Source organism: Sciurus vulgaris (assembly GCF_902686455.1).
Source record: "Sciurus vulgaris genome assembly, chromosome: 1".
NCBI classification, from domain to species: domain Eukaryota; kingdom Metazoa; phylum Chordata; class Mammalia; order Rodentia; family Sciuridae; genus Sciurus; species Sciurus vulgaris.
In genome coordinates, this window is record NC_136461.1 from 161648865 (window position 1) to 161675205 (window position 26341).

General features: G+C 37.7%; 1 protein-coding gene across 1 annotated transcript in view; it reads left to right on the top strand.

Moving 5' to 3' along the window:
• Positions 1–24427, top strand: part of ATP6V0D2 (ATPase H+ transporting V0 subunit d2) — a 47518-nt gene extending 23091 nt beyond the window's left edge. Inside the window, exons 3-8 of the mRNA XM_079138541.1 lie at positions 12324–12502; positions 13659–13738; positions 15077–15154; positions 19943–20119; positions 21482–21556; positions 23066–24427. Coding sequence (XP_078994667.1) covers positions 12324–12502; positions 13659–13738; positions 15077–15154; positions 19943–20119; positions 21482–21556; positions 23066–23227 — 751 coding nt within the window. The 3' untranslated portion in view covers positions 23228–24427. The remainder of the gene's footprint in view (positions 1–12323; positions 12503–13658; positions 13739–15076; positions 15155–19942; positions 20120–21481; positions 21557–23065) is intronic.
• The last annotated feature ends 1914 nt before the right edge of the window (positions 24428–26341 follow it).

Sequence of the window (26341 nt, forward strand, 5' to 3'; positions counted from 1 at the left end):
ACCAGTAAATAGTCTCTAACAGGGTTCTGCAATATGCCAGCTGTGGGGCCTCAATAAAAGTCCCTTAGTCACTCAAAGCCTTAGTTTCCTCATCTGTAATGGGGAAGTGTAGTTACATACAATATGGAGTTATGAGTTTAATTTAAAAATAGAGCTAGCTATGTACTTTGTGGGTCCAACTGAAAATGAAAATATGGGGTCTTTTGCTTTAAAATGTTTAATAATTTCAAGAAAATAGTATATAATTAAACCAAATGTGGGACCCAATGTGATTATGTGGTTTGCACACCCACAAAATGAACTGATTAAACTATATATATGTTTAATATATATATATTACATATACTATATTACAAGTGTGTATATATTCATATATGCTATTCAACATATATATATATCCACAGATACATAATACGTGCTCAAAAATGTAGCTAATTTTATCTGTGCACCCAAGTATAATGTTCACTTGTAAGAGTGGGAAAAGTTTGCATAAAGAAGGTGATACCCAAGTTAAGGCATGAAGGATGTGGCTGGGCCTAGGCAAATCCAACAGAAAGAACAGAAAACACAGGTTTAACTAGTACTGTTGTTGAACTGTTGATTCAAACAACATCAGAAAAATTAGTGTCTGAATGTAAGAATTTTAAGGTAACAAATGTGGAAAAAGTTCAGGAAGTCATTGCTACCACAGTTATTAGTGGACTACAAATCAGGGCCAATATTTCATTTGGGCTTTGTCAACTTTCTGGCTAGGCATCTGCCAACCACCAGGGGGCACGACTGATCCCAGTAACCTGCTTTCCAAAGTGTTAATTCCTTTACCAAGAATCATTTAGTTTTTGAGATTTGAGACAGTGCTGTAGCCTTAGTTTTCAAAATGGAGACTGAAAACTACCCTGGTACTAATCCAGGTACCTTTTGCTGTACTTTTATTTTATCTTGTTTTATTAATTGAAAAGAAGCACATGTGTGTGAATATTTTCTTAAAGGAGAGTTTTTAATTAAAATTTAATGCCCACTATATACCAGTAATTTTATAATTATTTACATGTGTTAGATTTGTTTAATTCTCACAACAACCCTATTGGATAGCACTAATATTATTGTCTTTTTAGAAATAAGAAAACTGATTAAACACTCATGTCCCAATGACCAGTGGTAGCTACTTATAAGTTTGATATTATCTTTCCAAATACTTCCTATGTGAAAAAAATATATATTTTTCACATTTTTTGCATGTATATGTGTGTATATATGTATATGCATATATATTCTTATATTATCTGTAATTTTTCTTTTTAAATGTAATCTATTATGAATTTTCCAAGTAAATACATATAGGTCTATCTTATGTAATGAATGCATTATATCCCACTGTGTTTGGTATATCATAATTCGTTTACTCATTCCCCTTTTGTCTAACTAGGTTGTTTCATTTCTTTGTTGGGTCAAGTAATGTGGTAATACAAAAAAAAAAAAAAAAAAGTAATGTTGTAACCAACATCACTGTACATATACCTTTGCTTTCTTATGCCAGAACTTCTCTAGAATCTCTTCCCAGAAGTAAAATTGCTTTGTCAAAGAATATGAAGATTTTAGATTTTGATGGATATTAGCAGATTGCTCTCTAATACTCCAGCAATGTTTGGAAACCTTGCTTTTCTTTTATCCTCTCAGCTGGGGTGATTAGTGTTTTTCTCTCAAGTTAGAAAAAAATGAAATTATCCGAAGCATGTTCTGACTGGTATTTGCAGCATAATAAAGATGTGATCCACATGCCACTGCTCTTGACCATGTAGAAAAGGCTATAAGGTCCACTTGGTCCACTCACAGCATGCATAGCCAAACTGAAAAGAAGAACACTCCATTATTTTTGTTTGGAGTTACCACAATATTCCATGCATTGGCAAAAATACAAGCAAAGCTGGAGCAATCTTTTTAATATTATGATGATTCTCCTGGGAGGATACATTACAGAAAATTCAAGGAATAGGCAGCTATGACTCCTATTAAAGGAACTCAGGATTAAGATTCCAGTTAACCAGTTATTTCCTTTACTTTTTTTCACCATGAGTTAACATACTGGTATGAACATGGAGAAATATTTACTCATCAATTGAAAAAGTAATAATTGTATCTGTTCTGTGCAATAAAGAGTTCATGCCCCTATGAGGTCACAGGAAATATATTCAATAAAGTCTCCATGTTATAGATATTATAGTTAATAAAGATGGGTAAGAATTAGCTACAAATAACTATATTTAAAATGAATATATAAAGCAACTTAACCATGGGGAGAGGAGGGTAGGGGTTGGATACAATCAAAGTGTGTTATATACATGTGCAAATGTACCACAATGAAACCTATTATATTTTTATTTTTTTATTTGTTCTAATTAGTTATACATGACTGTAGAATACATGTTGACACATAGTACACAAATGGAGCATAACTTCTCATTCCTCTGGTTGTACATGGTACAGTCACACCAGTAATATACTCATACATGTATATAGGGTAATAATGAAACCCAATTATTCTATATAATTAAAATGCATTGGCAAAAAATAAAAACAAAGACTTACCCGAGAGCACAAAGTTGAATAGTGGTAGAATTAGTACTGGAATCCAGGTCTTATGTCATATTAAATATGAGATAAATGTTTGTGAATGAACATGCTGACTATTCCTCATGTTCATCACTCTACTGCCAATGTGTGTGGAAAATTAATTTTACCCCAGGATAAATATAAATACAAAAATTTAGAGAAAAAGAAAAATATCACTCTCAGTGGAGACGTTTTAAAAGCTTAAGGAAAAATGTGATGTTTGAATATAGCTCTAAAGGATGGGAAGGATTTGGACTTTTAGCAACTTTATACATCTAGAGATGAGTAAGAACCCAGACACCAAAGTAGAAAAGAATGAATAAGTTTGAAGAATTTTTAATGCACATGGATGGTTTAGATCAAGATTGTAGAGAATCTAAAATACTAAAGAATTTAAAGATTCCACAACACCAAGGATTTGGGAAAGGCAGAGTGATCAGCATTCTTGCTCTGAAATATGCTATAATAGGCCTTGCTGACTTCTGAATAATTTTTCAGTATTTTATTTTGCTAGAAGAAAAGTGAATGTGACAGCAAAAATTGTTTTTTAAAATACATTTTCACTTCCTATTTTTAAAATGAAGAGAGCAAGAAGCTTCAAAAAAATAGGAAATGTTACCAAAAATGCAAGAGGGAGCAGAATGTTTATGGGGATATTCTAAATCTCAGCAGACTATTTACCAAATCAGGCAAAATGGCTGGGCTTCCCCCATGTGAGCATCCATATGATGTGCTTAACCCTGGATTGAGTGTATCTAAGGTTTAACAAAATGTTTACCAATGTAATCAAGGAAAATGTTCATTAAAAACAATTAACATGTTGGGAAATACTTCCAGTATAATAGCCCTTGTTGTCCATATTATAATAAATACAGGGTAGGTCTGATAAGGATGAATCAACAGTGTTCACTGAGGAGATTCATTGAAGAATAAAATAATTTACAGAAAGTACACTAAGTTATTATACACACACACACACACACACACACACACACACACACCCCACATCAGTTCTTTCCATGAACAATTACCCCTGAAAATTCACTTTATGTCCCCCTCTCAGTATTTTCCTTAAGTACAAATGTGCCTTAGTCAACATATCCCGTAGTTCAGATCACCTCAAACAGTATCATTGTCATTGAGAGTACAATATATTATATTTTGCAGGTTAAAAAAATGCTGACCAGACCTGATAGGTAGAAAGGAACCTATATCAAACAAGGCCTGATTAAGGATGTGACTCCCCTAAGACAATGCTTTTAGATAATCTGTTGCAATCACCAAGTAATTTACTATTTATTTGGGACCAAAGGAAGCAGATCAGACAGAGTTTTTTGAAGTATCTTCATCTAACAAAGAAATTTGGGCCTTTTTACATATAATAGTGATTACTATTTCTGATAACCTGTTAGCAAACTTCATTTTGAAATTAATGATTATATTCTCAAAGAGATAACATTAGGCCTTCTGAACTTCAGGTATCTTTTAAAAAGCATCGTTTGTTTTTTTTTTTTTTTTTTTTTTTTTTTTTTTTTGCGGTGCTGGGGATTGAACTCAGGGCCTTGTGCTTGTGAGGCAAGCACTTTACCAACTGAGCTATCTCCCCAGCCCCAAAGTGTTGCATTTTTTAGAAAAACTATCACAAAAGGCAACTCTAGGTTTTCAAGATGCAGAACAGAATAGTAATAGGCCTTTCACTGTAAATCCGAGTTGAGGATTAACATCCTTACAGGTAGCATGATTTAGTATCTTGTCATGTTCCAGTCTTGCACAGGACTGCACTACTCCATTCCTTGTCTTCACGTCACACTGGCTTGATACCCTCCCATTGTCTAAGAGCAATAGGCAACTTTAAAAAGGATTCCGGGGTGGGGCTTGGTGCATGCTAGGCAAGTGTTCCATGGAACTTTAGCTTCACCCATCCCTCTTTTCATTTTATTTTGAGACAGGACTGCACTAGGTTGCCGATTCTGGCCCAGAACTTGCCATGCTCCTGCCTCAGCCTTCTGAACAACTGGAATTATAGGCATTCACTGCCGAGTCCCGCCCAAAAGGATTCCTTTAGCTGGAACTAAATGTAAAACTTCAGAAATGCAGAAATCTCAGATTTAAAAACGTGTGTAAAACCTTACATTTTTTTATGCTAAAGATCATGTGGTTTATATTTTCTACTCCTACCCTGCCCAGATCTTTTATAGGAAAACATCTTTTTCTAAGAGCATATCACCTTCTTTTATTCGGGGCAGCACTCTACCAGTGCTTTCATAAGTATTTACAAATCCTGATGCCAACCATTCAAAATTGAACAAATATTTTCATTTTTAAACTGAGGAAGTGGAATACTTGACAAACTGGTTTTTAAGTGACAGAACTAAGCTTAGAATCAGGCTTATCTGTTCCAAATCCCAGACTTCAGGCTTCTTCTGTGACAATGTTTTTTGTTTGTTTGTTTGTTTGTTTTTTAATTTACAATCTGCTATTTTGTTGTTATTGTTGAAACCAAGGTCTTAATAAATTGACCAGTCTGACCTTGAACTTGCAATCCTCCTGCTTCAACATCCTGGGATTAGAGGTAGGCATCACCATGCACCATTGACAGACTGCTTTTATATGCATGTTTTTTGATTTTTGCTCGGTAACCCTGTGAAGTCTTTTCCTTCTTCTTTCATGAGGCCAAGTTTGTTGAAAAGAATAATCTCTCCCCTCTAATTTCTGTTTACTCATCCACTTCAGTCTTGTTTCCTTTCCCATCATGTCACCAAAACCCTGCTAGTTGCTAAGCCCAAGGATGCTTTTCAGGCCCTTCTCAGCCCCTTCCCAACTCACCATGGCACTTACGGTTGTTGACATTCCTTGTCCCAGTCATTCTGTGATGACCCTTTTTCTTTTCATTCCTTTTACCATTCTAACTCCTTCCCATTCTATCTTGCCGAGTCTCCTTTCTGCCCCTTAAGAATTTTTCAGAGGTCTGTCCTATTTTCTCTTCTGAAATGTACACTTTGTTTTTAATGATTTTATCCACATCGTAACTGGAGAAGAAATCACAGACCAACTAATGAAGGACTTTATATACAAGAATGAAAAACTTGTGTTTCATCCTGATTGCTGATAAAGAAAGGGATTACAGAAGAAGGAGAGATTAGTGACCTTCAAGTTTTAAGATCACATGATCAAGGGCCCTCTGGGGAAATCAGGCAGTCATATCCACAAAAAGAAAGTACAAGAATGTGGGTTGGGGCTGGGTGCCTGCCTAGCATGAATAAGGCCCTGGGTCGATTCCAGCACCACAAAAAAGAAAAAGAGAGGAAGAAGGAGAGAGAGAGGTAAGGAGAGAGAGAGAGAGAGAGAGAGAGAGAGAGAGAGAGAGAGAGAGAGAGAATATGAATTTAAGACTGGAGAGAGAGATTTTGATTAGAGTTGAAGATTTGCAAGAAGTCTGCTTCTACATGTTAGAAGAAAAGTGTGGCCATGGTTGAGAACTTTGAGCAGAACGTACTGAAAGAGAATCATGTCAAAATAGCATCCTTGGTTAATTATACACATAAATATTTCTTTGTTCTGCTAGCTGAGAGGACCTGAAAGGAACAACAACCTAGTAACAAGCTCAGCTCATGCCTAAACCTTGATTTATAATGCCCTTCTCCCAGATGAGGAACCAGATGTCCTTGGAGAAATAACCAATTCTAGGACTAAGGCAGGAAGTATTCAAGATGAGCCTGACTGCCTCATAGTACTGTAAAGTAAGAAAGTGCTACAAATAAGAACAAACACACACCACAATGTTGCGGGTACATCAAAGGAGCCAAGTGAAGGAACTCGAAGAGGCCAAAGTCTGGAACAATTGAAGCAACAAAGTAGCATAGAATTATCACCCCAGATATAAAATAAATATCTATGAATCTATATTGGTATAAATAAATGATTAAACAAATTAATAAATAAGGATGAAGGGACAAAACTCCCTTGGTGAAGAATTCTAAATGATTTATGTAGATACTCTGCCCTTGAGGAGAGGAACCACAAATCCCTCTTCTATCCTTTTTTTTTTTTTTTTTTAATTTAATTAATTTTATTTATTTCCTTTTTGAGGTGAGGTATTGCTATGTTGCCTAGGTTGGTCTTGAACTTCTTGGTTCAAGTGGTCCTTCTGTCTCAGCTTCACAAGTAACTAGGACTACAGGCGTGTGCCAATGAACCCAGCTTTCACATTTATTTAAAATTTTTAAGAGACTGGTGTCTGGCTATTTTCCAGCCTGGCTTCCCTACTTCTTAAGTAGGCTGAACATGAAGGCATGGAGGTTTCCTTCCAAAAAATGAAATGTGGAAAAGGATGGGAGAGTAATTTTACTTTGGAGACATCTGACAAATACTACCTTAGGCAGGTGATCAAGATCAACATTGACAGTCACAAATAATGTTGATACAAATACATCCCCTTGATGTGATGTGATGAAATAGCACTCTACCTGTGTGGCCACAGCCCAAGCCTTATAATAAAACACACAACTCCCAGTAGTGAGGCAGCCTATAAAATCTCTGGCCAGTACTCCTCAGGTTGTCAAAAACAAGTCTGAGAGACTGCCACAACCCAGAGAGGCCTGAAAAAATGTGACAACTAATGCAGTGTGGTGTCCTGGAGGGAATCCTGGAACAGAAAAAGACATTAAGTTAAAACTAAAGAAGTTTGAATAAATGATGGACTTGAGTTAAGAATAATGTGCCTATATGGATTCATTAATTATTTCAAATATGCCGTACTAATTTAAGCTGTTCATAATAGGATAGTAGGGCACAGTGGTGCCTGCCCATAATCCCAGCTACTTGGGATACTGAGGCAAAAGGCTCTACAAGGAAGCTTTGGAATACTTCTATGGGCCAGAATGAACCCCCTCCACAATTTTTCCCTTTGATTCCATTTTAAAGGCCTGAATTTACCTCTGTCTCTGCTCACTCTGATTCAGTGCTCATTAGCACATTGGAAATCAAACTCTGCACTAAGAGTCTCTTGGATTTTATCTGAGGGACAAATGACATTGTGGCTAATAACTCTTTATTGTGTATGTCCAATGTCTCTTTTGTCTTCTTAGATCAGTAATCACCATCCTTTGATTATGTACCCCAGTAATTTTTAAATGCACAAGAATTCTCCTAATATGTGCATTTTAAAAATACTAAAATTAAAAAAAAAAATTAAGCCAGTGCAGTGGCACACCCTTATCATCCCAGCTGCTTGGGAGTCTGAGGCAAGAGAATCGCAAGTTGAGGGTAGTTGGGTAATTTAGCGAGCACCTGCTCCAAAAGAAAAAGAGCTGAGAATGTAGCTCAGAGGTAGAGCACCCCTGGGTTCAATCTCAGTAGTGCAAGAAAAGAAAAAAGAAATTAAAAGTCATCCTAGTAAGTAATTTTGAAATCCCTCTAGGTTAGCAATTTTCCAACTGTGGTACCTGTCCCCCTAGGTGTGTGGGGTAGCTTTTCCAGTGTTATGGAGATGGGAATAATTGCAAGGTGGCCATCTTCCAGATCCTAAATGACTATAGGAACTAGAACTGCCTAAGAGAACTTGCAGGAAGGGCATCATGCCTTTCACCTCCTGTTCACAATTGTCCTTCTCCCCAAGTGTACTTTTCCCACCTTTCTCCATACCATGATGTACAGCCCTCAGGTACTGAAGGCTTTAGGGCACAGAACAAACTATGGGACCACTCCCTGGTTGGTGTGGCACAGCACACTGGAGGTCTTCACTGGACTCTCTTTCTTGGAAGACCTTTGTCACAAAGCACAGTCATTTCCCAGCTTTTGCTAGGACACTGAAGTACTAAAATTTTACCCACAGGAGAAACCTTCCTCTAATTCATCAATACATATAATGCCTGCCACATAGTAAAAAAAAAAAAAAAAAAAAAACTCTAAAAGATTTAGAATTTAAGAAATATATTTTTACAACCTAAAATGTTTGAAATTGAGTAATACAGTCTATCAGTTTTAGGTGAGTTTATGATATTCACAGGTGCCTATATCAGAGTTACAGAATAAAACGTTTAAAAAGGCTGAAAATAAGGATGTTTCTATAGACCATAAATAGGAGAAAATTAATCTGACTGATTAGGCACTGACCCTGGCTCTGTCACTACTTATAAACACAATGATCTGAAACATGATGGGTTTGAATTAGGTGAATAACTAGATATCTTGAAGATCAAAAATTGGCAATTATTTCATTCTTGCCAGCATAGACATGGCCCTGGAGGTCTATAAAGACTATAGTCTGAAGCAAAATAAACTGTCTTGGACAGGTTACCTTCCTACCCCAACTACCAATAATAATGATATATCTGATGCATATATCTGATGGGGAGAAGGAAGGGGACAGGAAAGAGAACTCTGCCCCCAGAAAGAACCAAGCCCTGGGTTTGTCTTTAATTTCCTGAACATCACGATAACTGGTATTACTGTCCCGTCTTAGAAACAAAGTCACTCAAATAATGAATGGAAATAAAATTGAATCCAACCTATAAAGCTCATAGTTACTGTAATACAGGGCCTAGCTACTCTATTAATAGTAACAACAATAACAAGCATACTCAATACACACAAATGCACACACCCTGTATAAACACAGGCTTGTTTGTTACATCTGGGTGAAATCCTGCTCATGGCACTGACATTTGTTGCCCATCAACATCAGTCTACTTAGCCCTCTGCAGACTGGGCATGTTAACAGCTCATATGCTTTTACATTACAGAGGTGCTGTGGGGAACAATTAAATGTCTAGAGCCAGCTAAGGATTATTAAGTGCTAGCAATTCCCTTCTCAGGTAATTGCGTTTGAGCCATAAAGGGACAGTTAAATAAGCACTTTCATTTTAATATCATTTTCAAGAGATAAAAAGGATTCTAAAATTCCATAATGTCTAAATTTGGTACTGCTGTTTGGGAGGTGAAGAAACTGTACAGTCATGTGCTTTTTATAAAGGGATAATTGCCTGCTTCAAAAACTTCTTTAGTTAGAATTTTTATTGGGGTAAACTGTAGAAGTTCCACAGAGAAGGAGACTCACTTTTCTACCCAGAAATCGATCCTTGTATAAGAAGTCTGTAACCCATAAAGTCATTCTGCAGACAGTGCTTCTAAGTGTCCAGATTAATTTTAATCCATTGCAAGATGTCATTTTTCAAGTCTGTCTTATGACTGAGGTTCAGGCCGGTCACTGTCAAATCTTGAGGACCTCAGGTTGATCGTCCCTTCCCTCTTCCTGTCTGCAAACTCACCTTCTCCACCACCTCCTTTCCATTCAGCCCTTAAATATCTTTGCTTCTCTCCTACCTTAAAAAAATACTAAAGTTCAAAGCCAAAACTCCCTTGGTCCCTGTATTTCCATATAGCTCTTTCCCCTTACTTTTCAGTCAATTTGTGATAGGGGGAAAGAGCGACATGGAAATACAGAAACTCTCTCTTTGACCTCCTTACTTCCCATTCAAAGACATAGTGGTCAGGTTTCTGCCTTCCTTCCCCTTCTCTCTACCACAAACACACTTCACTGAAGGTGTTTTCATGTGTTCACAGATGACCTCCTTGTTGCTGTATCTAGGGATGTTCGTTTTATTGACATATCTAGCCATTTGACAACTCTACCACTTCTTTCTAGAACTTCTCTCTAGATTTCACTCCCCAGTTCTTCCATCTGATTGTCTTTCTAAGTTGTCTTCAGGGTCTTTCAATATTGGAGCTCCTCAGAGTTTTCAGGAAAGAACACTTTACATGCTTTCTGGGATATAATCTTGGTCATTCCCAAGATATCGGCTTCCACCTTAACGACTACCTCCTTGCTGAGCACAGTGGTACACACCTATAATTCCAGCAGCTCGAGAGGCTGAGGCAGGAGGATCACAAGGTCGAAGCTGGCCTGGACAACTTAGTGAAACCCTGTCTCAAAATTAAAAACTAAAAATAAAAAATAAAATAAATAAAAGGACTACAGGGGCTGGGGATGTAGCTCAGTGATAGAGCACCCTTGGGTTTAATCCCCAGTACAAAAAAAATGTATAAGTAAATAAAGAGATAAGTATAATCCCTCCCTCCTGACCCTTCCAAGTGCCTCTAGTCTACCACTGTCTCCAGGATTCAGACTTCTGAGGCTTGCTTAGCATCTCCTCTTGGATATCTCCTGGGCAACTTAAACTCATTACACTCAAAATATCTGTACCCAGTGCAACCTCCTCATCCTCCAATGCACTCATCTCATTAAATAGCCCCCAAATCTAATTGCCAGAAACCTATGCATCATCCTTGATGATTAAAAGCAGCATGATATAAGGATTATGAGCAGGGTCCCAGTTGAGTTTGATTCTTAGCTGCCCACTTGGTAGCTATGTGTGTTATCATGGGCTACATTTGTGTCTCTCTGGGTCTTGGCTGCTTATCTGTAAAATGGAAATAATAATAGATCCTACCTTACAGTGTTCTTGTCAAAATTAAATAAGGTAAGTTTTACATAGCATCTCACACTACATGTGTGTGTTTATCTCTTCTCCTGTTCTAATATTTAGTACACAGATGATAATACTCCCTTCCTTTTAAAGGTATTCAGTTTCCTTCCTTATTCTCGACATCCAAATTCCTCATCTGTCCTTCTAGGACCCAGCATGCTTGCCTCAGCCCCATCTCGAGTTTCAGCAACTGGCAAAAAAAAATCCTGAATATTCTTGTGTTGTCAGGGACTTTTCAAATGCTCTTCCTTCCTCCTTGACACAATTCCCCTCCAGGGTCCAGCTCCTTATGCCTGCAAAGCTCCTACTTGTTTTTCAAGTATTAACTGAAATGTTACTTCCACAGGAAGTCTGATTCCTGGACTAGTTGAGGGCCCAACTACAATCGCCACACACTCTTTCTTTTGTGTAGCAAGTATGCTACATTATAGTTTATTGTAAATGATTCTTTGTTCAGTTATCTCCTACCTTGAACTGTAGTCTATGTGAAGGAAGGGACTGGGTCTCCTTTACTTCCCAATATTATTTCTTAAAATATCTTAGGTGCTAGAAACATGAGCAAACAAACACATCCACCCAGTTTCCTGGGCAGTGCTTATATCAAGTAAAGAAATCACAAAAAATATAAACTTAAGGACTCTTGAGGACATGGAATGGGTGGCTAGAAAATTCACTACCTGTCTCAAAAGAGGAAAGGAATACAGAATACTTTTAACATAAATTTTGAATTTTCTGTGATAGGCTTCATTATAGATTTGAATAGTCAGTTTTTAAGTAGAGTGAGATGCTCTAGTTCTATATTTCTCAACTCTTCAAGATTGTAGTTCATTTGGATAAACCAAACACTTCACACCCTCACTTCCATCCTACCACATCTAACAATTACTGCATAACAGCCATCTTTTGCATATTCCCACCGGCTAAGGTGTGTGTTTTTCAGTTCTGGATATTGAACCCAGGGCCTCACACATGTAGGCAAGTGCCTTACCTCTAAGCTACATCTCCAACCCTACCAGCCAAAGCTTTCTTAGTTGTTGAATGTAGTTTTTCAAACTATGAGTATGACATTTTTGTCCACCATACCTCCTAAACCTCAGAGTTTAAAATTTTAAAATGCCCCCCTTTTAAAATGAAAGAGATTGGGCCCAAACTGTGTTTTTTACTTGTGGGATGCTTCTTTTCTTCATGCAGTTGGTTCTCTAATATTTGAGTCTTCTCCTAAACCAGGTGCAGTTACATGATAGACAATGTGATTCTACTCATGAATGGTGCATTGCAGAAAAAATCTGTGAAAGAGATTCTGGCCAAGTGCCACCCATTGGGCCGTTTCACAGAAATGGAAGCTGTCAACATCGCAGAGACCACTTCAGATCTCTTTAACGCCATTCTGGTTGAAACACCATTAGGTATGCATGCATAAGTATGTAGTTGCCCAAGTATATAGGCTATCCTAGCCAGTAGAAAATGTGCTTTCGGTTCACAATTTTTTTTTTTTAACATGAATGCACTTTTATACTATACAGATTTGCAGCTGTCAAGGGGACATTTAAAAATTCTTCTAATCCCTCATTTTTCAGATCAAGACAAGTGAAGCAACCTGCTTAGGGTCACATATGAACCATTCATAGTGGAGGAGCTGGGGCTCATCTCCCAACTTGAAAACCCTGAACCATGAATGTTTATTTCATTATAATTGCATCAACAGCAATTTTATTATTAAAAATGCTAAAGGAATAACTTTATGAGTATTATTTATCTATTATTGTCAGGAAACCTGAATAGTAGCATTCATTTCAATGTTAATTCTTTGTCAAAATAGTTGCCTTTTATTTTAACTTGCTGGGGATTAAACCCAAGGCCTCTTGCATAATAAGAATGCCCTCTACCACTGAGCTACACCCCAGCCAAAATAATTGCCCTTTAACTAAGAAATTTTAAAAGGCAAAAAAAAAAAAAAAAAAAAAAAAAAAAAAAAAAAAAAAAAAAAAACAGAGAAAAAACTTTGTGTGACCCTTTCATGTCTGAGGCTAAGGCAGCATAGCCTGGTAGAAAGGGGGTGAGTCCAGAATCAAACAGTCATGAGCATGAAGTCAGGCTCAGCCTGGTCCCTCCAAGGTGACTTGGAACTACTTGTGATATTTTGTGATAACAAAGTTTTGGGAACTAAATATGACATAATTTTAATACAACTCAAATAGCATAAATTAGGTTATAAATGATAAATATTACTACTAGGTAACCAACCATGTGTTGGAGTGGTAAGGGAGAGATTTCAAAAAGTAAGCCTTCAGTGAATAGTTCCAAGGTTTTGTGAAGATTAAATAAGCCAAAATGAATTCAGTGTTTAGTACAGCGAGCAGTGTCCAGGCCTCATCCATAGTAAATGCTCTATAAACAGTAACTCCTATCATCCTAATTACTGTTAGCCTTACTGAGTCTGTGGATTGCAACTCCATTGTGTTCTCATTAGTAGTGAGCAGAGTTGTGTGTTCAGGAAACATTATCTACAGTTTATAATCTCACTTTTGGTTTATTTATTTTGCATGGTAATTTTGTTTTCAGCTCCATTCTTTCAAGACTGTATGTCTGAAAATACCCTAGATGAACTGAATATTGAATTGCTGCGCAATAAACTATATAAGGTAATGGTTTTCCTGGATATTATATTTTCCTTGATGATGCAATGTATCATAACTAGAATTCTTTATTAACAAAAGTTACTTTGCCCATCAGCCAACTTCTGTAATAATTAAGCTATGCTTTTTGGTCTGTCCTTTCATTATATATATGCATGGCAGCTTCCCTCAGCTAGCAAAATTTTTGAAAGGAAATAATGTGCCCTATGCTTCTGTATTCCTAGCTCCTTGCACAGTGCCCAGAATATAAAAGGTGTAGATTGAAAGGTGGTAAGTGGATGGATAAAAGAGTGAGGTAAACCATATCATTCATTTAAAGCAACCAGCATGCATAGTAAACCTTCTGTTATATGGTGTCCATCTCTTGTCATTGATCCTGTTATAGAGTCCCCACATCTCACAGTTAACCTGCCCACACAATACAGTGTGCGGCATACCAAAATGAAAAACTGGTGTCCATCACATCACATCCACCACTTTGCATAATCCAACTGTCTGGACTGTGCTGCCACCATTAGAGAAGTCCTGTGTATGGACTGAGCAAATCTGCTCATTGCCATTCGAACCTTCATAGCATCTTTGGATACTCCCAGGATAGATTAATATATAGTATCATTTATGGATAGCATGTTGAGCTCAAGCACATGGTTCTCTCAAAAGTATTGTATTACAGGTAATTTTTCTTTTTATAAAGAGACATATGGGCTTTAAGGAAGTACTCCTGAGATATAACTAACAGAAGGCACTGTTCTAAGCCATTTCTAGACCCTAACTTACTTAATCTACCAGTCAAACAGATTTCTGCCATACCCATTCCTCAGGTAAGAAAACCGAGACACGTAAATGTAAGGTTTCCTTGGCAGATGTCAGTTAGCTAGTGAGCATGATAGTTGGGATTCACACGTTGGCAGTCTGATCCTTCAACTCAATGTCTTTCCAATATGTCCTCACACTCAAGTCATCTCAAACCTGTCTGTAAGAGATTAAATGTCAGCACAGGGCCGCAAAAATCACTTGCTAAGCTCAGAAAAGAACTTGGCACTGTAGTTAGAATAGCCAGAATTAACCATGTGAAATAATTCAAGAACCATGAAAAAAACGCTTGTTAAGTAATTATAAGTTATGATAAGTACAATTTTGTTCTTTTATGGAGTTCTTTTTTAGTCTGTGCAACATGCTGCAACATGAAAGTTTCTACCAAATTTATTATAAAATGTCTCCCTATTGGAAAAAAATAATTCAATTGCCATTAAAGCATTTAATAACCCATGAAAAACTGATTTAGAAATTTCCAAAAGGAAAACATATTTATTTTATTGTTTTATGATCTTTCTTCTTTTTCAGTCTTACCTTGAGGCATTCTACAAATTTTGTAAGAATCATGGTGATGTCACAGCAGAAATTATGTGTCCCATTCTTGAGGTGAGAAAGAGCCCCTGAATATTTTATGCCAAATAATGTGTTTACATACTCTTTCTTGTTTTGGCCCTGCTTGTATTTCTTTATCTTAGAAGTCATGTAAAAATAAGCAGACACTTTATTATATATGTCATTTGATATCTTAAATTAAGAATAGTATTTGCTTGGGGACCAGGGATAAAGTGCTTATTTGTCTACCTCTGTAGCAGATCCTATACTCTTTTTAATTCCTCTTTATCACCATGATTCCATCTGTGCTTAGGGGTCCTCTTGCATGAAGGTTGGTTTGCAAATGCATGAATGATCACGTCAGAGATGTTTTGCCCTCTGAAACTAAGTTTTATCTAAAGAACTTTTTTAATCACTAGGTTACCAGTTACGCTGACTTCCCTGGTGGGTAGAGATTGAGATAGTTCAAAGATTTCTGATTTCAAGAAAAATCTAAGCAATATAAGAAAAAAGCAGCAACAACTGAGCATCATATGCATGTATTTTAACCTAATGTTCTGATACTGCATATATGAAATTAGTTTTCCTCATACATCTAACCATTAAAATTTTAGAGTTAAAAATATGTAGCTATCCCCTGTTGAAATTCTTAAAGCCAAAACACTGCTTGAAATAAAGATCTTATCACTAGAGAACTCCAAAAGAAATGTTTGTCCTTGTCAGTATTACACAGGAAGAAGATATCAAATAAATAAATAACTGCTTTTTTTCATGACAAACTGAAAATCAGAAAGTGAGCTAGTCTCTTTGATGCTGGTCATATCATATGAGTAACCTAGCGACCCTATGAAACTGTCTTCTTTCTTTTCATAAATTTAGCCACACAGTAAGTCTTACTTATTATAAAATGTCTCCCTATTGGAAAGTCTTATTATTTGTAATTCAAAACTAGTTTCTAGTTGGCATCATTTCTATGGTTTAGAAATGGTTTATCTATTTTATACCTAGAAATATGTAAAATAAAAATTTTGTTAAAATTCATCACCTTACAAAAGGTAGAAAATGGCATTATTAGTAGCCAGCATTTGCTTTGTGCTAGAGTCTATCCTGTGTGCTTTATACACATGAATTCACTTGAACTTCCGAAGTGCACAACAAAATGGTCATTTTAGTATTTCGTTTTCAAAAGGCACAACTGAGGCACAGAGAAGGGTAGTGGCTTACCTGTTGTTACACCACTATAAATGATAATGTCAGGATTTGAACCAGGCAGCCTGGCTCCTGGTTGTCAGCTGTGCCCTCTGCCTCGACATCAGCTCTACCATTTACCCTTGTCCTGTATAAAGCGCTAATTCATAAGCAAGATCCTACTGTATGGCCTAAAAATTCAGAAATCACTAGGTATTATGCTTTTGTAATACTCACTAGTGTAAAAAGACAGAATAGTGTTAGAAAAATGTTTGTGACTGAAAGAATTTGACCAAACTACTATAAGCCCAGTGTTCTCATTTTCTCTTTCCTACCCTCATACTACTATCAAATTAGAATAGAATCTTAAAAATTGTATCAAAAAAATGAAAATTCGACTACCTCTATAAAACTGTGCACGGCATGCTGGACAACCTTATAACCTTTCTAATAATATGTTCAGAGTAGATTTGTTTTATATATATATATATATATATATATATATATATACACACATATATATGTATTTATTTATTTTCATAATATAATTACCTTCCTTTTGTTGGTATAGTTACAATTTATAAAGTTTCATATATATGCTCATTTAATCTCACTTGAATCTTTCTTCAAAAGATTTAAGATGGTAGAAGAGAGCATAAATCTAGACTTGTGTGTAACAGTTTGGCCTCATTATAATAAGATTATACCTCCATATGAACAGAAGTTGATCCATATTCAAGACAAATGCACCACAGTATCTATTACCTTTTGTTCCTGCTCTTCCATCTATTGCCAATGGTTAATGAAACAACAGTACATAGCTAATAAGGTTGAGCTGGATTCCAGTTCACCTCACCCTTCCATTGCCATGGACACCTCTGCTGTCTGGCCCCCACCAGGTGTATCCTTCTTACTCTAAGGAACTGGCAATGTGTGACCCGATCAGTCCAACTGTATGGTATGTAACTGACAATGATTGTGAATAAGTCAACAGTTTGGTTTTCTCTTACAAAAACAACAAAAAATAAGTTATGATCTGAATATGAATATTTCTAGGGTGGTATGAAAGAAAAAACACAGGGCATCCAACATACACTGTGCCACACAGGGAAACCAGTTCCCCGCAAAGAAAACGAACTAAGTCAAACCAGTACCACCCCATTTTGTTTCCTGTAGTCAGATGCTGTCAAACTTTGCTTAGAGATGATCAAAGAACAGTCTTTTCACAATTCTTAAATTACAGTTCTTTTCACTGAGAGGATTCACACACATACACACACAAAGACCTTCTAGTCTAGAAGAATAAGGTGGATAAAGTGGATATGCACACAGTTATACTATAAGGAAAATTAAAATATAATAAGGGTTCTGAGGCTAGGGTTGTGACTCAGTAGAGTGCTTGCCTGGCATGTGTGAGTCACTGGGTTCCATTCTCAGTACCGCATATATAAATAAAGGTCCCTTGACAACTAAAAAAAATTTTTAAAATATATAATAGGGATTCAGAGGAAATCATGTCCAATTAGGGAAGAAATATAAGAGCTTGTTGTGAAAAATGGCATTTGATGGGGCCCTCAAACACAGGTAGGATTTCAACATGCTGAGGTATGGTATGGAGTCCATGCCTTGCAGGCTGGGGGAAGAAGTAGTAACAAGGACAAGGAATTGGAGGGTGTACAGAATGTTCCCACAACTATTGTTGAAGTCCTCTGTTCTTGACAGGGCATGTTAAGCCCTTCATGTTCTCTCCCCAGTTATGAGTCCTCCCACCTCTCTAATTGCTTCCCCAATGTTTGAATTATAACCATTCCTCCAAAATGTCATGCCCTCCTTCATGCAGGCTCCTCCTCTGGCTCGGCCTCTGCTATCTTGCGTATCTGCAGTGCTTTACCTTGCCCTAATTCTCGCCTCAAAATCCTAACATCTTAGAACTAGAAAACACATAAAAGAACATCTGGGACAATTACCTCCATTGTTGCTCCTCCTGCCCTAATTTTTATTTTAAGGTTTCTTGTTGCTGCGAATCTCCCTGTTGGCATTTCTCATCTTGTCGCTGCAAGGTCTAAACTTACAGACAGGACTGGTTATTTCAGTAGCCAGAGGCAGCTGCCTTTGCTTCCCAATAGGGCCACTCCCTGCTTCTGGCCCACCCATAATTTCCATGAGAGCAATCAAATGGATCAGACAAAACTCTCACTCTCCTTCTGATAGGAAACACCTGTTCTAACAAAAGAATTCCAGTAAAATCTGTTGCAAGTCTGGTTTTGTCACTGATTAATTATCATATGTAATGATTAAAGGATAGCATAGAGCAATTCTTTTCAGCTTCTGGGTGCAGGTGAATAACTTCAGAATCTTATTAAAAAGCAAATTCTCATTCAGCAGGTCTGGACTGTGGCCTGAGACTGCATTTCCAACGGGCTTCCTAGTGACAAAGCTACTGAGCTGTGGAACACTTTGAGTAACAACATTGTTGAGAGTATTAGAGAACTTCAAAAGTAGTAACAGAACAGACTGTTCTGTTGGATTCAGTAAACAGTTAAGATATTCCTTTGTGTTGGGCATTGTTTATTAAAAAAAAATGAACAAGGAACAAGAGAGATGTGGTCCCTCAAGGATCTAAGAGTGCAGTGAGCATAAAATACAGGCACAGATTTCTAAATAATGTGTAAGTATAAGGCCCTCCAAGCTTCTGAACCCAGTGACCATGAAGATACCAGGGTAGGCAGGAAAGGAATCCCTGAGGATAGAGTGAGATGGAAAGGTCAGAGTAGGTAGAAGGAGACCCAAGAGACAGTGAAAACATGGACAGCAAATAAATAGAAAGGAAGTCTCTAGAATGAGTGATTAGATGAACTAGGATGGGAACTCAGGTGCGTAGTGGTGTTTAGTACAGAGAAGACAGGCTTTATACTGACTTACCTTGAGGATCATGTAGCCAAACCCCATTATTTTATGAATAAGGACACATAGGCCCTGAGAAGAAGATAACTCACCTGAGCCATAGAATTCTTAGCTACAGAGTTGGATTTTCTTTTATATCTAACCTAGGATATTTAAAAAATCTAAACCATGAAAATATAAACAAATGGTAAAAATTATTAGCTAGGGCTATTGCATGAGACCCTGGATTCAATCCCCAGCACTGCACGCATACACACACACACACACACACACACACACACACACACACAATTATACTGACAACATTTAGAAAGAGATGTTAACTTGTATGAAATGCACTGTTTCCCCCAAACACTGTGCTAGGCACTTCCACTTACATTGTCTTATTCTAGTCCTTATTGGACTATAATAGGTATTTTTCCCATTTTTACATTTTTACAGTATTATTCTCCATTTTTACGTGATTGTAGTAACCTACAAGGCAGAGATGCAGAGTATCTGGGAAATACAACTTGGTGGGGTTTCAAGGGTCATAGTCTACCACCCCACTATGAGATCCTACTCTGGTAAGCAAAGTTACTCCTTTCCAAAAAAAGACTAGGGGAACGTTAATAACGTATGTCTACATTCAAATTAGACAGAGGTCAGGAAAGGAAAGCAAATCACTTCAGAAATGAATGTCTGCTTAGGGTTCTGTTTATACTATTTCGTAGATTATTGGATTTTACTGATTTTGTCTTACAAATTCAGTTTGAGGCTGACAGACGAGCTTTTATCATCACTCTTAACTCCTTCGGCACTGAATTGAGCAAAGAAGACCGGGAGACCCTCTATCCGACCTGTGGCAAGCTGCATCCTGAAGGGTTGCGCTTGCTGGCCCAAGTGGAAGACTTTGACCAGATGAAGAGAGTAGCAGATAATTACGGAGTACGTGATTACCCCAGGTGCCCTGAGCACCTGTGTGATTCCTTCACATGCACTTTAGAAACCCACACATCAAATTTGCACTTCCTGTCAAAAGAAGTTACAGTCTATTAGATAGCAAAGAATCTTCCCTCCCAAAGACATACTTCAAGTTTCTGGTACAAGTGTGTGTTTTTTACGGTTCCTGCCAAGCAAGTATTTGTTTAAATCTCTAAGGAGTAGTCATCTGAACACTCCTTTGAAGTGCTCGATAAACCAAGTTACCCAAGAGACTGGTGCCGTGTGCTGGAAATGTGAGCTCATGTCAAAGTTATGTGCAGTATCCTGACCCAGTGGTCCTTTCAAGTATCCATTGGGGAAACAGGGAGGGCAAGGGGCCAAATATTTACCTGGACTACAGGGCAGATATGGGGATATGCATGGACTTTTTCCACTCCCTTTGCTGAATGGAAGAAATCAGGAGAGGGTTGGGTGTGGTGTGACTTGGGAGGCTGAGGTAGAAGGATCAAAAGTTCAAGGCCAGCCTCAGCAACTTAAGGAGACCCTAAGTAACTTACCCTATCTCAAAACAAGACAAAACAACAACAACAAATGGGCTGGGGATGTGACTCAGTGGTAAATAAAGCTCTAGTGGGTTCAATTCCCAGTACTTGGGGTAAAAGAAAAGAAAGAAATTGGGAGAGGAAAAAGAACTGCTTGGGTCCTTCCCCTATGCCAGCATCTAGCCACTCTAAGACAGCCTGAAGCGTCTCAGCTCAAGGTTACACATCTCATCCCAGATTCTATTCCCTCTGACTTCTGACAGTTAGTTACATACCCTCCAGGTAACTTTTTCCTGGACTAGAATGACACTCATCTTTTCCTGTGGATTTCTGAAATGCTCCAGTAAACAGAGAAGTCAACAAATGATACATGAACCTTCGTAACACCTCACCTGTAATTGCATGAGACTGTTCAACGCAATATTAAAAGGAGCTTTCCCCCAATTCATGTGATTTTTATCAGTTGTCATCTCAACTCATGAACCCATGTTGATCAAACTATAAGTGTTCAATGAGTCCAAAGAACTTAAGTGTGTAATTAACTCTAACAGTGTATATTGAGAATAGTATATCAGCTTTTGCCTCTTGCCTTGTAGCCCTGAATAAGTGAAGAGGTTAGAATTTCGCCTACACTTTTATTATTTGGATTTTTTTTTTCTCTTTTGTCCAGAGGCCACAGATCCTACATAAAATATTCAAGCCTTCTGGTATAGATTTTTTCAAAACTAAATGCACAATTTCTATGTTTCTAGAAAAATGCATTCATATACATTTATAATAAATGAAGATTTCCTTAAAATTAATCTTTCTCTTTGTTTTCAAGGTATACAAGCCTTTGTTTGAGGCTGTAGGTGGCAGTGGGGGAAAGACATTGGAAGATGTGTTTTATGAACATGAGGTATGATACAAAGTAAAAATGCTAGCAGTTAACATACCTTTACTGTGGGTTTTAAATATGCTCTTACTTTGGGTATTCTTTTTGTAGTTGAACAGGCCAACTGGTGCCATTAATAGCATATTAATGAATGACTTTCTATGTCTTCCATATGATAGCCTCACATGGAATTGTCCTGGACAGACAGATGTTCACCCTGTGAAGCTCTAGAGGAACACAGCTGTTCCATAATTAGCTAGAGAAACCGGTCAATACCGCCTCACAATCAAATATTGACAATACTCACTGTTGGGTACATCTCATTCTAATCCATCTCCCCTTCAGGAAGGGTTTTCTGTGGTTAAAACACATGGGCACAATTTTAACTCTTAGGAATTATTTATATGGAAATCCATTTGGAGAGTCTAGACTCCTCTCTTTCCCTAAAAAAGACAGGAGTACTTAACTCATGTATAGTCAATTCCTGAACTGCAGTACTGTTTTAACAAAAGTGTTCCCTCCAACTAGGTAAATTCCCCCGAATCTCCAGAATGTTTCTTGTGTATTCATTTCTCTGAAACCATTGGACCTTTCATCTCAATCTGACTGAAACTAATAATAAGGTTGCACTGGCTCTGGAAAGTAGTTTGGGCTCTTTCCTCATGTCTGTCATGGAAAAAAGTAACAGCAATGCAAATTACCCAATATATTAGGGCTCTTTTTAAATTCCACACTCCTGCACCACTGCTGCAAAAGAGGCTGCTAAGGAAGCTGCCCTTGGCAGGAGTAAGTGTCTATTCCTGAGAACAGAGGCGTCCTCAGCTTTCTGACTGTTTTGCGCAGTTTTTTTTAGAGCTACACGAGGAACTGAGTACCTCTCCTCCTTTTTTCCATCCTGAATGTCAAAATGGAAACAAATGAAGGAATTTTCAACTTTATTCCAGTTAAAAAATTAATTTTGACATTTTTTGTTTGCTCACTTAGCTTTCACAGAATAAAACAATTCAACCATATGGAAAGTTGCTGCCAAGTATCCTAAACAAGCTCATAATATCACTCAGTCTAAATTCCAGGAGCCTGTGACATTGGCCTGGAGGGGAGTTAGATACCCTAAGTACCTTCTTAAATTTTTAAATGTTGTGGCCAAGAATAAATACTTAACCCAAATGAGACAAGTCCCCTAGCTGGAAGCCAGACAAATATTAGTACAAAGTTAGACACACATTCCAAAATACACCTAGAAATCTTTATGCTAGCAGCAGCGTTGGCTAAAATTTGGAACTTGTCTTGTTAGTGTGTACACTTGCTTTCTAAAGTGCTATTATCTGTATTCATCAAAGTGACACTCTTCCTTCAAAACTTGCTGAGTGGTTTTCCTCTTCTGTTTGGTCCAATGTGGACATTATCTTTTTAAATTCAAATAAGCACTGATTGAGCAGAAGCCAGTCTGTAGCTAAAAATTATTTCATAAATGCAATATGTTCCAGAGAAATTGATCGTCCGTGTTTTTTGTTTTTGTTTTTTCTTCCTCAGGTGCAAATGAACGTGCTGGCATTCAACAGGCAGTTTCACTATGGTGTGTTTTATGCATATGTGAAACTTAAGGAACAAGAAATGAGAAATGTCGTGTGGATAGCAGAATGCATTTCCCAGAGACATCGAACTAAAATCAACAGTTACATTCCAATTTTATAAGTCATTATGGAGGCTGCAAATGCAGATAATCACAAATGTTAAAAGTTACTGAGGACAATAAAAGGAGTTATGTGACATTATCTAAATTATACAAAAGTAAGCCACACTGTACCTTGGTGAATTCTAGATCCACTGCAAACCCAATCAACCAATCTGAAACAAAGCGTTTCTTTTGTTAAGCAGCTTTAAATTTTGTTTTCAAATTTATGTTTCATTCTTCACTTAGACACTGATTTTAATTAACCCTACAGTACTTTTCCTATTCTTACTCGGTCATGTTAAAAATCAGACCTAATTAAAATATTATATTCTTTTCCACGCTCCTCCGCAGGCCCAAATCCTGAAAATTTCTTTTGCTTTTTAACTGCCTTTTCCTCACCAACGCCCATAAAAGTCCAAAGCTGGACGTAGCCAACATGGACCACATTTAATGAGAAATGCTACATTTATTCTTCTAAGACATTTTGGCAAGTAGAATTGAGAATGCTACACAATTCCCTTATGCAAGTAGTGTTAAGTTTGTTAATAAATTAGTTTCTCATAACTTTCTTTAAATAAAAAGGAAAATTGTCTCTCTGTGTTCATCATTCTTTATCCCAAGAAGAAAAATAACACCACTAATTGTTTTTTATTTCTTCAAAAGCAAAAAATCACAGATTCCCTTTGTAGAGCATGGGTTCTCCATAAAACCTCAGTAAAGAGTAGTGTCCCGAATGAGTAAAAGCAACAAAACTCTGCTCAAGTCCTTTCTTTAATTATATAATAAAAATTCCTAACTATAAAATCTGTTCACTATGCTTTAAAAATTAAACACACATAGGGCTGGGGTGTAGCTCTGGTAGGTAAAGCACTAGCCTGGTATGCACAGGCCCTGGGTTTCATCCCCAGCTCCCCCATAGCCCCCCAAAAAATTAAACATGTAAGATATTTGAGAATTCTTTAAGTGAGAACATAGAGATTACACATCCACATATATCTACAATTAGATGTATAAATAAAGGAGTAAATTTTTCTATAGAAATCCAAAATTTTTAGTAAAATATTTTAGTGATGGGGATTTTTGAACATAAAGAAAAATAGTGATACATAAAAATAAGAAAGCCCAGTGCCAATGACTTCACTTAGACATTAATTTAATTAATCCTACAGTACTTTTCCTGTTCTTACTTGGTCATGTTAAAATCAGACCTAATGAAAAGGTAAGATACCATCTCAAAATAAAAAGGGCCAGGGATATAGGTCAGGGGTAAAGCACCCCTGAGTTTAATCCCTGTTACTAAAAAAAAGAAAAAAAAAAAAAAAAATAGCCTGTGTCCAACCCATGCAGAAGTCCCAGCCTCAACCCAAGTTTTGATGGTACCTATGCAGGGCCAAAGTACAAGTACATCAGCTGGAGCCAAAGCACCTGCTGACCAAATGGCCCTTGAGACCCACCCTGCCTTGCTCAGGTCACTGTTCTTCACACTAGGACTTGGATTGGGAGACTGCTTTGTTTTATATTTTTGTCTGTGGCATCTGTAGGGGAGGTTTCCAGGCTCAGGGCACCTGTAAAGGTTGGGAGCCAAAATTGATAGGAAAGGAATATGAGGAGGGCATGGGAATACTTCTCAGAATGTCTCCTCCCTACCTCCTACCTTATGGTTAGGGGCCTTCATGTGCCACAAAGTCGCAGGCTGAAGTTATACTCACTTTCCCTATATATGAACAATGAAGACCCCAAAACCTTTCCTTAGCCATGCAAGAGTCCAACTGATGTGAGAATCTACAATTCCTTGAGGCAAATAAACTGTGCCCAGTCACAGACAAGGATACACACAGTTGCAATTTGAAGATCTTGCTCTGAAGTTTCATAGCTTTTAAGTAACTGAGCTGGGATCTGACTTTTCCATCATGGATTACAATGAAGAACACAGACCTTTTGAAAAACATTTTATCACATGAGGTCAAAAAAGTCAGGTATATAAAATCCTGGGAAACAATGAGGCAAATTTTATTTCTCATTCAAAGTGACAAAGCTGATGCTCCTTCCCTGCTCTGCTCCCAACATTTCTTCAACTTCTCAAATTTCCACCTGTATAGTCTGGTGCATTTGGTCTTGGAACATTGTATTCCAGTGACGGCACACCCAGAATTCTTGCAGGCTGCAGCCAGTCCTGCCTGTTCTTTCCTATAATCTTCCAACCATTCCCACTGTCTCCCTCCCTGCTCCCTTAGCATTGCTTTCAGCGTTTTTGCCAAGTCTTTTTTCAGCCTCTCTGTGGGTAGAAACTTGTTAGACCTTGAAGAAGGTTTTGCATTCAGGAGAATAGTGGTGCTCCATGGCTCCAAATGTAAAAGTTGCAATTCTCAGGATGTTTGGAGAATATCTAAGACGAAATACAATCATTTCATTTGTTCTGATACTTCAGGAATGAGGAACACTGAGGGAAAGTGGACCTGACCATTCTTCATCTGGGTGCATTTGGTCCAAGGCTAAATATTTTTAGACCATGAAGGAACTCTGTCAACCAGTCTGAAGTGCCGAAGCCAGAATTAAAGACAGCAGTTAGTGTGGGATATGTAATCAGGTCGAATGAAGAAAATGGAGACCAGTTTGGATCTGGAAGTTGGAGACCACCCCTGGGAGTCCTCTGATGACCAAGATTGCCTGCCTATACTACCCCTCCCAAAAGGTTGCAGACAGGGAGTTGTTAATTAATGCCCTCTGGGCTGCCACCTGCCTGGATCACTCCATTTGGCCCTTCCCCCGCCCATCTGCTTCCCACCTTTTGGCCATCCCACCAGCATCTCCTGGGACTAGTCACATAGGCAGGAAGGAGAAAGATAAGAGTGGTAAGAGCAGGAAAACAAAGGAAACTTTAGCCCATAAAAGGGGCAGGGCACTCTCACTTCTTGGGATACCAGAATACCAACCATGGCCCCCTTCTCCCTCCCCAGAGAAGTCAGTGTACTATCTTTAAATAAAACCTGCTCCATATGCTTGCCTCAGCGTGCTTCTCTGATGTTCAAACTTCAACATTTGAGAAGCAGAGGAGCTGGAGAAATAGCTCCTTTTAGAGAGTGCTCGCCTAGCATGCGCAAGGACCGCGGTTCTAATCCCCGGGCCCACAAGCG